We start from the raw sequence: 13,406 nt of genomic DNA, 5'->3' as shown, positions 1-13,406 counted from the left end.
GTATGATTGCAATAATGTGGCTGATAGGAAGTGGTTGGGTAGGATTGCAATAGTGTGGCTGATAGGAACTGTATGGGGTGTGTTTGCAAAAATGTGGCTGATAGGAACTGTGTGGGGTATGATGGCAATAATGTGGCTGATAGGAACTGTGTGGGGTATGATTGCAATAATGTGGATGATAGGAACTGTGTAGGGGATGATTGCAATAATGTCGCTGGTAGGAACTGTATGGAGTATGATTGCAATAATGTGGCTGATAGGGACTGTGTGGGGTATGATTGCAATAATGTGGCTGATAGGAACTTTATAGAGTATGTTTGCAATAATCTGGCTGATAGGAAGTATGTGGGGGATGATGGCAATAATGTGTCTGATAGGAACTGTGTAGGGTATGACTGCAATAATGTGGCTGATAGGAACTGTATGGATTATGATTGTAATAATGTGGCTGATGCAAAATGTATGGGGTATGATTGCAGTAATGTGGCTGATAGGAACTGTGTGGGGTATGATTGCAATAATGTGGCTGATAGGAACTCTGGGGTATGATTGCAATAATGTGGCTGATAGGAACTCTCTGGGGTGTGATTGCAATAATGTGGCTAATACAAAATGTAAGGGGTATGATTGCAATAATGTGGCTGATAAGAACTCTCTGGGGTGTGATTGCAATAATGTGGCTAATACAAAATGTAAGGGGTATGATTGCAATAATGTGGCTGCTAGGAACTGTGTGGGGTATGATTGCAATAATGTGATAGGAACTGTGTGGGGTATGATTGCAATAATGTGATAGGAACTGTGTGGAGTATGATTGCAATAATGTGGCTGATAGGAAGTGGTTGGGTAGGATTGCAATAGTGTGGCTGATAGGAACTGTGTGGGGTACGTTTGCAATAATGTGGCTGATAGGAACTGTGTGGGGTATGATTGCAATAATGTGGCTGATAGGAACTGTATGGGCTATGATTGCAATAATGTAGCTGATAGGAACTGTGTGGGTATGATTGCAATAATGTGGCTGATAGGAACTCTGGGGTATGATTGCAATAATGTGGCTGATAGGAACTCTCTGGGGTGTGATTGCAATAATGTGGCTAATACAAAATGTAAGGGGTATGATTGCAATAATGTGGCTGATAGTAACTATATGGAGTATGATTGCAATAATGTGGCTGATAGGAATTGTATGGGGTATGATTGCAATAATGTGGCTGATAGGAACTCTCTGGGGTATGATTGCAATAACGTGGCTGATACAAAATGTATGGGGTATGATTGCAATGATGTGGCTGATAGGAACTATATGGAGTATGATTGCAATAATGTGGCTGATAGGAACTGTGTGGAGTATGATTGCAATAATGTGGCTGATAGGAATTGTATGGGGTATGATTGCAATAATGTGGCTGATAGGAACTGTGTGGGGTATGATTGCAATAATGTGACTGATAGGAACTGTGTGGGGGATGATTGCAATAATGTGGCTGATAGGAACTCTCTGGGGTATGATTGCAATAATGTGGCTGATACAAAATGTATGGGGTATGATTGCAATAATGTGGCTGATAGGAACTGTGTGGGGTATGATTGCAATTATGTGATAGGAACTGTGTGGAGTATGATTGCAATAATGTGGCTGATAGGAACTGTGTGGGGGATGATTGCAATAATGTGGCTGATAGGAACTCTCTGGGGTATGATTGCAATAATGTGGCTGATACAAAATGTATGGGGTATGATTGCAATAATGTGGCTGATAGGAACTGTGTGGGGTATGATTGCAATAATGTGATAGGAACTGTGTGGAGTATGATTGCAATAATGTGGCTGATAGGAACTGTGTGGGGTATGATTGCAATAATGTGATAGGAACTGTGTGGAGTATGATTGCAATAATGTGGCTGATAGGAACTGTGTGGGGGATGATTGCAATAATGTGGCTGATAGGAACTCTATGGGGTATGATTGCAATAATGTGGCTGATAGGAAGTGGTTGGGTAGGATTGCAATAGTGTGGCTGATAGGAACTGTATGGGGTGTGTTTGCAAAAATGTGGCTGATAGGAACTGTGTGGGGTATGATGGCAATAATGTGGCTGATAGGAACTGTGTGGGGTATGATTGCAATAATGTGGATGATAGGAACTGTGTGGAGTATGATTGCAATAATGTGGATGATAGGAACTGTGTAGGGGATGATTGCAATAATGTCGCTGGTAGGAACTGTATGGAGTATGATTGCAATAATGTGGCTGATAGGGACTGTGTGGGGTATGATTGCAATAATCTGGCTGATAGGAACTTTATAGAGTATGTTTGCAATAATCTGGCTGATAGGAAGTATGTGGGGGATGATGGCAATAATGTGTCTGATAGGAACTGTGTGGGGGATGATTGCAATAATGTGTCTGATAGGAACTGTGTGGGGGATGATTGCAATAATGTGGCTGATAGGGACTGTGTGGGGTATGATTGTAATAATGTGGCTGATACAAAATGTATGGGGTGTGATTGCAATAATGTGGCTGATAGGAACTTTATGGGGTATGTTTGCAATAATGTGGCTGATAGGAACTGTGTGGGGTATGATTGCAATAATGTGGCTGATAGGGACTGTGTGGGGTTTGATTGTAATAATGTGGCTGATACAAAATGTATGGGGTATGATTGCAATAATCTGGCTGATAGGAAATGTGTGGAGTGTGATTGGTATGATTGCAATAATGTGGCTGATAGGAACTGTGTAGGGTATGACTGCAATAATGTGGCTGATAGGAACTGTATGGATTATGATTGTAATAATGTGGCTGATGCAAAATGTATAGGGTATGATTGCAGTAATGTGGCTGATAGGAACTGTGTGGGGTATGATTGCAATAATGTGGCTGATAGGAACTGTGTGGGGTATGATTGCAAAAATGTGGCTGATAGGAAATGTGTGGAGTGTGATTGGTATGATTGCAATAATGTGGCTGATAGGAACTGTGTAGGGTATGACTGCAATAATGTGGCTGATAGGAACTGTATGGATTATGATTGTAATAATGTGGCTGATGCAAAATGTATAGGGTATGATTGCAATAATGTGGCTGATAGGAACTGTGTGGGGTATGATTGCAATAATGTGGCTGATAGGAACTGTGTGGGGTATGATTGCAAAAATGTGGCTGATAGGAAATGTGTGGAGTGTGATTGGTATGATTGCAATAATGTGGCTGATAGGAACTGTGTAGGGTATGACTGCAATAATGTGGCTGATAGGAACTGTATGGAATATGATTGTAATAATGTGGCTGATGCAAAATGTATGGGGTATGATTGCAATAATGTGGCTGATAGGAACTGTGTGGGGTATGATTGCAATAATGTGGCTGATAGGAACTGTGTGGAGTATGATTGTAATAATGTGGCTGATGCAAAATGTATGGGGTATGATTGCAATAATGTGGCTGATAGGAACTGTGTGGGGTATGATTGCAATAATGTAGCTGATAGGAACTGTGTGGGGTATGATTGCAATAATGTGGCTGATAGGAACTGTGTGGAGTGTGATTGGTATGATTGCAATAATGTGGCGGATAGGAACTGTGTAGGGTATGACTGCAATAATGTGGCTGATAGGAACTGTATGGAATATGATTGTAATAATGTGGCTGATGCAAAATGTATGGGGTATGATTGCAATAATGTGGCTGATAGGAACTGTGTGGGGTATGATTGCAATAATGTGGCTGATAGGAACTGTGTGGGGTATGATTGCAATAATGTGGCTGATAGGAACTGTGTGGGGTATGATTGTAATAATGTGGCTGATGCAAAATGTATGGGGTATGATTGCAATAATGTGGCTGATAGGAACTGTGTGGGGTATGATTGCAATAATGTGGCTGATAGGAACTGTGTGGGGTATGATTGCAAAAGTGTGGCTGATAGGAAATGTGTGGAGTGTGATTGGTATGATTGCAATAATGTGACTGATAGGAACTTTATGGGGTATGATTGCAATAATGTGGCTGATAGGAACTGTGTGGAGTATGATTGCAATAATGTGGCTGATAGGAACTGTGTGGGGTATGATTGCAATAATGTGGCTGATAGGAACTGTGTGGGGTATGATTGCAATAATGTGGCTGATAGGAACTGTGTGGGATATGATTGCAAAAATGTGGCTGATAGGGACTGTGTGGGGTATGATTGCAATAATGTGGATGATGGGAACTGTGTGGAATATGATTGCGATAATGTGGCTGATACTAACTCTGTGGGGTGCGATTGCAATAATGTGGGTGATAGGAACTGTGTGGGGTACGATTACAATAATGTGGCTGATATGAACTGTATGGGGTATGATTGCAATAATGTGGGTGATAGGGACTGTGTGGGGTATGATTGCAATAATGTGGATGATGGGAACTGTGTGGAATATGATTGCGATAATGTGGCTGATACTAACTCTGTGGGGTGCGATTGCAATAATGTGGGTGATAGGAACTGTGTGGGGTACGATTACAATAATGTGGCTGATAGGAACTGTGTGGAGTATGATTGCAATAATGTGGCTGATAGGAACTGTGTGGGGTATGATTGCAATAATGTGGCTGATAGGAACTGTGTGGGGTATGATTGCAATAATGTGGCTGATAGGAACTGTGTGGGATATGATTGCAAAAATGTGGCTGATAGGGACTGTGTGGGGTATGATTGCAATAATGTGGATGATGGGAACTGTGTGGAATATGATTGCGATAATGTGGCTGATACTAACTCTGTGGGGTGCGATTGCAATAATGTGGGTGATAGGAACTGTGTGGGGTACGATTACAATAATGTGGCTGATATGAACTGTATGGGGTATGATTGCAATAATGTGGGTGATAGGAACTGTGTGGGGTATGATTCCAATAATGTGACTGATAGTAACTGTGTGGAGTATGATTGGTATGATTGCAATAATGCGGTTGATAGGGACTGTGTGGGGTGTGATTGCAATAATGTGTCTGATAGGAACTGTGTGCGGTACGATTGCAATAATGTGGCTGATAGGAACTGTGTGGAGTATGATTGCAATGATGTGGCTGATGGGAACTGTGTGGAGTATGATTGCATGATGCACTTGCTTTGTTGAAAGTCCAGCCTGTTGTCGAAATGGTATCTAGTGATGTTTTTACCTTTTTTCTCTCTCTCTTACTAAAACCTCCAGAGCCACTGAAAGCCACCATCAGTCCCAGGAAGGTTAAAAGCAGCGTGGGTAGCCAAGTTTCCTTGTCCTGCAGCGTGACAGGAACTGAGGACCAGGAACTCTCCTGGTACCGCAATGGTGAAATCCTCAACCCTGGAAAAAATGTGAGGATCACAGGGATCAACCACGAAAACCTTATAATGGATCACATGGTCAAAAGTGACGGGGGCGCATACCAGTGCTTTGTGCGCAAGGACAAGCTGTCCGCTCAAGACTATGTGCAGGTGGTCCTTGAAGGTCAGTGGGCCTCGTTTCAGGGTATGGCTGAAAAAGAACCCAAACCCAGAGCACTCAGAAAAGAAGAAGACAGGGCGAAGCAGTGCTGATCGCTCAGTTCTAGGCTCTCTGTCTGTCTCACCAGCTAGTAGTCTACCCTAATTTTTCAAGCTAAATCAGGCAAATGGGAGAGAAAGTTCTGACGAAAATAAAATTGTTTCATATTAGAAGTAATGTAAAGTAACATAAATGTTGCCCACTTGTGCATTAGAAGTTATTTGCCAAGATTTAAATCTTAGAAGAAACTTGACACTTAACACTTTTGTTGATCATTCATCTCTAGACCAGGGTCTTTCAAGAATGCCTTGCTTGGGGAATTTTTTTTTTTTTGAGATGGAGTTTCACACTTGCTGCCCAGGCTGGAGTGCAGTGGCGCAATCTCAGCTCATCACAACCTCTGCCTCCCGGGTTCAAGCGATTCTCCTGCCTCAGCCTCCCGAGTAGCTGGGATTACAGGCATGCGCCACCGCACCTGGCTAATTTTGTATTTTTAGTAGAGATGGGGTTTCTCCATGTTGGTCAGGCTGGTCTCCAATTTCTGACCAGGTGATCTGCCCGCCTTGGCCCCCCAGAGTGCTGGGATTACAGGCATCTTGGGAAACTTTTTTATGTGTTGTAGGATCTTTAGCAGCATCTCTGGCCCCTTTCCACTAGATGTATGCTAGGAGCACCTTCCTCCAAGTTGTTACAACCAAAAATGTCTCCAGACATTGCCAGGTGTCTGCTGGGTGGGGTGGGGGCAATAGCCTCTAGTGGAGAAGTACAACTTCAGATTGAAAATGCAGAGCAAAATGTCAGTACAGTGGTTGGTAGAATGAAAATATGGCATCTGTTTGGTGCAGTTGTCCCTAGTTCCATCCAAATGTTCTCAGATTTAAGTAAATGAAATTTGTGAGGAATTATTTTGTGGTATAATAACAGGTTTTGGATATGTGATACGGTTTGCTTTTTTTAACTGGTTACTGATACTAAATCTTAAAGCTTATCAGTCAGCCAGAGAAAGAAGCTATCACAGGCAACATATATTTATCACTACCTGATTGAACTAGTTTCTATCTATGTATTTGTGTGTCTTGTTGGAAATTATGTCCATATATAATTTAAAATTCATCTGATATCAGTTGATTAAAATAATAAAATGATTTTGATATAGCCTAAAGGGAGTACAAATAAAACACACTAATATGTGAAAGTAAGTTTAAATATATCTTGATTATAAGACCATATTTCTGTCATTCTTTTTTAACCTTAGCTAATTTTTTAAGAAGTAGCAGGTTTAGCAATGAGATTCTTATTTTGATTCAATCGTTTCATTGCAGACAGTGAGATTTTTAAAGCAGAGGTGAAATTAGCTGAAGGCATGGTATTCATATTAAATGCCTGACACTGTGTTCCGTATAATAATTAAGTGCAGAAAGTAATCAATTTGTGCAGAACCAGTTTGCTAATGATGATGCACTCTAGTCCTTACATAGTCACTATTTTTAGATTCTTTGTAGAAAAAGGAGAAATTACCTGTCTAGGCCCAGTTACCTCGGCAACCATTTGGTGCAACTAAGAAAACCTAAAGACCATATTGATGATCCATAATGATGTCAGAAGAGTTCAGGTTATCAGAGTGACAGCAAGAAAGATTTCAAAGACACTCAGGTCTCCCTGGGAAAATAATGTCTGCTTTCATCTCCAAAAGAGCCTGTCACTTGAACTAAAAAGGGGGCCGAGGCACACCGCCAGCACACTCGCAGATTTATTTGTCGCATGTCAGCTTCCATTCAGGACAAGAAGCTTCACTTTCTTTTTTTTCTCTTCTGAGAGATGACAGTGCTAATGTAGCAAAGAAAGCAGAAATGGAATTACAAATACATATCTAGTACCTGCTTTAAAAGAGTGGCTGGCTAATTTCCTCTGGAAAACAAAAACACTCCCATTATTCTCACTGAAATAGCGATGGATTAAAGTGAAATTATAAAAATTTGCAATACTGTGAACTAGGACTGAGGATAGATACAATGGAGAATCTGAGAATATTTCCTATGAGGCTATAAAATGGAATTTAATAATTATAAGTTCAGGATAAAATCATAATACCTGAAAAATGGAATGATTTTAAAAAAGAATAATAAAAGTTTCCAGTTCTGGGAATGGTAAAATAGCATATATCAGACTAACTCCCAAGATGATAAAAACAAGAAACTTTGGGAAAAGCAAAAGTATATATAGACATTTGAGAGACACCAAAATCAAATTGGGGAGTGTCCTCTTCCACTGAGGACACATCTGAACTCCAAAAATGGGGAGTGAGAATACAAATGTGCAGTAAAAATAATGAGACATACAAAAAACAGGACTCTGCACCCAAAGGACAAAAGACAAAGCAAACGATAGAAACAAATCATGAGAGGACCCAGATGTTAGAACTGGCAGACAAGGACTTTACAGATGCTATTTAAAATATGTTCAATAGCTTACAGGAAAATATGGGCTGAAAGAGTGAACGTATGGGAAAGACCAACAGAGAAATTGAAACTGTAGAAAAGAATCCATAGAAATGAAAAAAAATCACCATATTTGCATACAAGATTAGAGAAGGAAGAAGAAAGTATCAGTGAACTTGAAGATAAATCTTAGAAAATTATTCAATCTGAAGCATTGAGAGAAAGAAGACTGCAAAGAAAATGATTAGAGCTTCAGTGACAAGTAGGACATCATCAGATAACGTGACACACACATATGACTAGAGGCCCAGAAAAATAGGAGATACGGAATGCAGAAGAAAAAAGTATTCAGAGATAATGACCTTAGTTTTATCAACTTTGGTATAAAAGTAAGGTTGCAGATCTAAGAAACTCAGCAAACTCCAAAAATAAACACAAAGAAAATTCTATGTCAGTACATCAGAGTTAAGCTGCTGAAAACCGAAGATAAAGAGAAAACCTTAAAAATCTGAGGGAGGAAAAATATTACGTAAAGAGGACATCAATAACAAATGGTAGATGATTCATCGGATATTTTGGAGGACAGGAGACAATGGAGCAACATCTTTAAAATGTTGAAAGAAAACGAAAAACAAAGACACAAGCCCTGCCAACGTAGACTTCTGTAGCAAAAAACCCAACAACAACAGGCTTTAAAAATTAAGGCAAAATAAAGATGTTTTCAGTAATAGAAAGGTGAAAGAATATGATGTCAGCAGCCCTGCACATTAATAAATGATAAATGAAGTCATGCCAGATATAGAGAATGGACATTTATATCTACAGGATATAGATAACATGGAACATAAAATGGAGACATATCTATAAGAACAAATACCATGAGAAATGGTAAATATATTAGTAAATATTTAGCAAAATTGTGTTTTCTTTTTTAATTTCTTTAAACAATTGATGATTGCAACATTATAAAATTACCACACTTGGCCATGTGCTGTGGCTCACGCCTGTAATCCCAGCATTTTAGGAAGCCGAGACAGGCGGCTCACTCGAGGTCAGGAGTTTGAGACCAGCCTGGCCAACATGGCAAAATCCTGTCTCTGCTAAAAATACAAAAACTAGCCAGGTGTGGTGGCACGTGCCTGTAATCCCAACTACAGGCAGAGGCAGGAGAACAGCTTGAACCCAGGAGGTGGAGGTTGCAGTGAGCCGAGATCCTGCTACTGCACTCCAGCCTGGGCAACAGAGTGAGACTCCATCTCTAAAAATAAAATAAAATAAAAAATAAAAATAAAATAAAATAATAAAATAAAAAAATAAATTAAAATGAAATAAAATAATAAAATAAAGTAAAATAAAATAAAAACTTTATTATAGAGTTAATATAATAGATGTAATAACACAAAGGGCAGAATTATTTGTTGCAAGGTTCTTACATTTCACATAAAGTACTGCAATCTTAACTTTTAGTAGATATAATTTAAAACATATACACACACATCGATATACATATATGTGTGTGTGTGTGTGTGTGTGTGTGTGTGTAAATCAATTGGAGCTTATCTTATAATGCAAGATTGGAAGAACGTTAAAAATCTAATCCATGTAAGTCACTATATTCATAGAATAAGGGAGCAAATCCAATTGATTATCTCAATATATACAGAAAAAATCATTTGATGAAACTTGCATCCATTCAGCATAAAGAATTTCTAACAAACTAGAGACTCTAGAGAGCTTCCTTGACCTAATGAGTGGCATCCTGAACAATCTACAGCTAAAATCATACTTCCTGGTTAAACACTAAATTTTTTTCATTTAAGATTGAGACCAAATCAAGGATGCCCACATCCACCACTTCCATTCAACATTATACTAGCAGCCCTAGTTAGGCTTGAGTAGAAATAAAATGGATGGAGTTTGGAAAGGAAAAATTTCAGCTGTCTTAATTACAGGCATCGTTGTTTACAAAGAATATGCGAAGAAAACAAGCAATTTCTAAAAGAGAGTTTAAAAAGTCATTGGATATAAGAATGATATACAAAATGCAATTTTATTTCTATATACTCAGAACAAACAATTGGAAACTAATATTTTGAAACTTTCATTTACAATAACATAAAACATAAGATAGGAATATATTTTAAACAAATGTGAAAGATTTCAACATACAAAAATACAAAACTCTGCTAATATAAAATTGAAATAACCTAAAACATTGAAAAGATATACCATATTCAAGGATTAGAAAACTAAATATTCTTAAGTTAACAATTCTCTCTAAAATGATTAATATGATTTCAAGCAAAACTGGGGCATGGTGGCTTGTGCCTGTAATCCTAGCACTTTGGGAGGCTGAGGCCTTTAGCCCAGGAGTTTGAGGCCAGCCTGGGAAACATGGCAAAACTTCGTCTCTACAAAAAAAAAAAAAAAAAAAAAAAGGTGTAGTGGTGTGTACCTGCAGTCCCAGCTACTTGGGAGATCGTGCCACACCAAGGACAACAGAGAGAGAGACACTGTCTCAAAAAAAAAAAATATATATATATACACACACACACACACACACACACACACACATACACATATACACACATACTATATGTACCTTTTCAACAAATTAACAGTGAAACAACTCAATAAATGTATGGCAAAAAAAATGAGTATTAATCCCTACATCACACTTCATATCCACACAAAATTAAGTCGTTATCCATATAGAATTGAATATAAAGTATAAAGCAACACAGTCTCCAAAAGAAAACAGAATAATTCTTCATGATTTGCGAATAGGTAACGATTTCTTAGGACACAGAAAGCATTAAATGTCAACACAAATACATTATTAAGAAAAGAAAAAGGCAACCACAGACTGGGATAAAATATTTTATACACACACAAATATATGTGTTATATATATGTTGCCAGATATTATATATAATCTCTATAGGATATCTGACAAATGTATCAGATCATTATAAGATATCTGACATAGATACTATATATATATTTCCTTGTATTTCAAATACATAAAGATTTAAATTTGTTGTATTCCACAACAAATAAAAAACAAAAAGGCAAACGGTCTAATATAACAATGGCCAAAGATTTGAGCAGACACCCACTAAAGGAAGCACACGGATGGCCAATAGGCACATAAAACACGTGCCTTCCACGGTATTTCTGGGAAAAATATACAACCTGCATTTAGTCATGAGGAAATATGAGACAAACCCAATTTCAGCAACTGACTACAAAATTACTCTTCAAAAATATAAAAGTCAAGAAACACAAAAGAGGCTGAAATGACATGAAACATAAATAATGGGTGATACAGACTGCGCTGGAAAAAAACAGTGACGAGGGATATTAGTGGTCAATCGACAGAATTTTGCTGTGGACAGTGAGTTAGATAATAGTACTGTTCCAAAGTTACATCTTCTAATTATATTCTAAGTGTACTCTGATTATGATGAAATATATGCACATATAAAGCATGCATACTCTATTATTATGTTTCTTCTAAGCTCAAGCACAGGCAAAACCAGCACATCCTAAGAGGAGTCAGAGCAGTGATCTCTGTTGGATGTGGATTTATTGAAAGGAGCACTTAAGGAATTTTGGTAATGGAAATGTTTTATATCTTGATCGTTTTGGTGGTTACTCTGGTGTGTATATATTTAGCAAAACTAAGCTGTACACTTAAGATCTGTATATTTCACTGTATGTAAAATTTACCTACAAAAAGAGAAGTATAACTGAAGAACACTTTTCTAAACACTTGTGTTTTCAGAGCTTAATGTAAAAACCAGTGAAAAGAAATCTACAGCTAAACACATTTTACAAAAACCATGGAATTATAAAGGACACGTGAAATAACTCCAGTACTCCTAAGCATTAATGACTGATCATGGACAATGAATAGCAATCATGATGACATCTAACTTCTCTGTAAAATTAAACACAGGATGTGATGAGGCAATGTCTGCAGTGCGTTAAAGACAAAAGCATCAATTTTTCATTTTAATATTTTAAAGTTGTCTTTTTCATCTCTGATAGTAAGAGACAAAATGCTTACAACCCAAGGACACTGCAATATGCTACTTACGAGCATAGCCTGGAGGAAACAAACTCCAGGGACTTCTCCAGCCACCTGAAACATGAGCTGGAATGAAGAAGTGAGATTCAGGAATTTGGAAAGGAGTAGGGGGTGGAGGGAAGAGCTGCAGCACAGCCCCACCACCATGAAGACCCTACATAACTGGCCTCCCTGGCCAAGAACTAGGCCCCAAGGTTCTGGGGGAATGAGTGGCACTTTCCTCAAAGGTGTCTGGTACTATTAAACATTAACTGTCACCTTTCCCTGATGGAATTGCAAGCTATCCTAAATTTTGCTTGCCTCCTTTTTGTTTATAATACTTTCCAATTTTCAACAAAAAAGATATTCAACAATGGAGATTCATTACTTTTATAATAAAATCAAAAACTAAAAAAAATCTACTCATTCTTATATTTCATTATGGGACAACCCTTTAATTGAACACAAAAATTCTTTTAAAAAACAAAAAATGTCCCCTCCAGCAAGGTCTCTTACCAGACTCAGAAATCCTGTGGCATGTGATTGCAATTATGTCAAAATGACCCACTTATGCCTAGAAAAAATGTGTCACAGTGTTGATTTGTATGCCTGAGGCTGGCTGACCTATTGGTAACTTTTCTTCTGATTTTCATACATTTCCTTTAATATGCATGTATTTCTTTTTATAAATGGAAAAACATATATAAAAGAAACATGCATTTGTAACTATTACTATATAATAAGAGAAAAAACCATATGGATGATAGAAAAATAATGGAATATGAAAATTTGATCTATGTAAACATAATGAAAATTTCTATGGAGACTTCTCTAAGATTAAGATCCTAGTTTGCCTGCGATAGTTCTGGGTCATGCCTGTTCTCTTGGCATAATTATTAGTCATTTCTGTTTCAGCCTCAAAAGTGTCCCAGGTTGGATGTTAAATTATATGGCCAGCCTACTTAAGATACTTTTAGAGAGATTTAAAACATGCTTAAGTACCCTACTTAAGATATCTTTAGAGGTTTTTAATACACGGCATTTAATACAAACTTTATTTAGCTTCTACCCATTCTCAGAGACTTCATGGAAGTTTGCATGCAATTACTATTTGTAATTAAAGTTATTAAAAGAGGATTTCTTATGAGAAAATGATGAGGTCATCAATCTCTCAGTAGTTTCCTTTATTCCTGTAAACAGTTCCCTAGTGAGAAAACCCCAAATAACTTGAGGAAGTATTAGGTTGGTGCAAAAGTAATTGCAGTTTTTGCCATTACTTTTTGCAATCACTTTTGCACCAACCTAACAGATAAAGTGACTGTTTGTGGGAGTGAGCGGGTGTGGATTTTCCCTCTGTTTATAACTTTGTGTGAGGAAACACC

At 37.9% G+C, this 13,406-nt stretch overlaps 1 protein-coding gene across 1 annotated transcript in view; it reads left to right on the top strand.

The window, feature by feature from the left end:
- DSCAM (DS cell adhesion molecule) overlaps positions 1-13,406 on the top strand; it is an 836,416-nt gene that overhangs the window by 493,852 nt on the left and 329,158 nt on the right. Inside the window, exon 6 of the mRNA XM_063702725.1 lies at positions 5,203-5,478. Within this exon, the coding sequence (XP_063558795.1) occupies positions 5,203-5,478 (276 nt within the window). The remainder of the gene's footprint in view (positions 1-5,202; positions 5,479-13,406) is intronic.

The sequence above is a fragment of the Gorilla gorilla genome, chromosome 22 (genome assembly GCF_029281585.2).
Source record: "Gorilla gorilla gorilla isolate KB3781 chromosome 22, NHGRI_mGorGor1-v2.1_pri, whole genome shotgun sequence".
Classification (NCBI taxonomy): Eukaryota; Metazoa; Chordata; class Mammalia; order Primates; family Hominidae; genus Gorilla; species Gorilla gorilla.
Note: the sequence above shows the minus strand (reverse complement) of the source record. Positions and strands in the feature narration are given on the sequence as shown.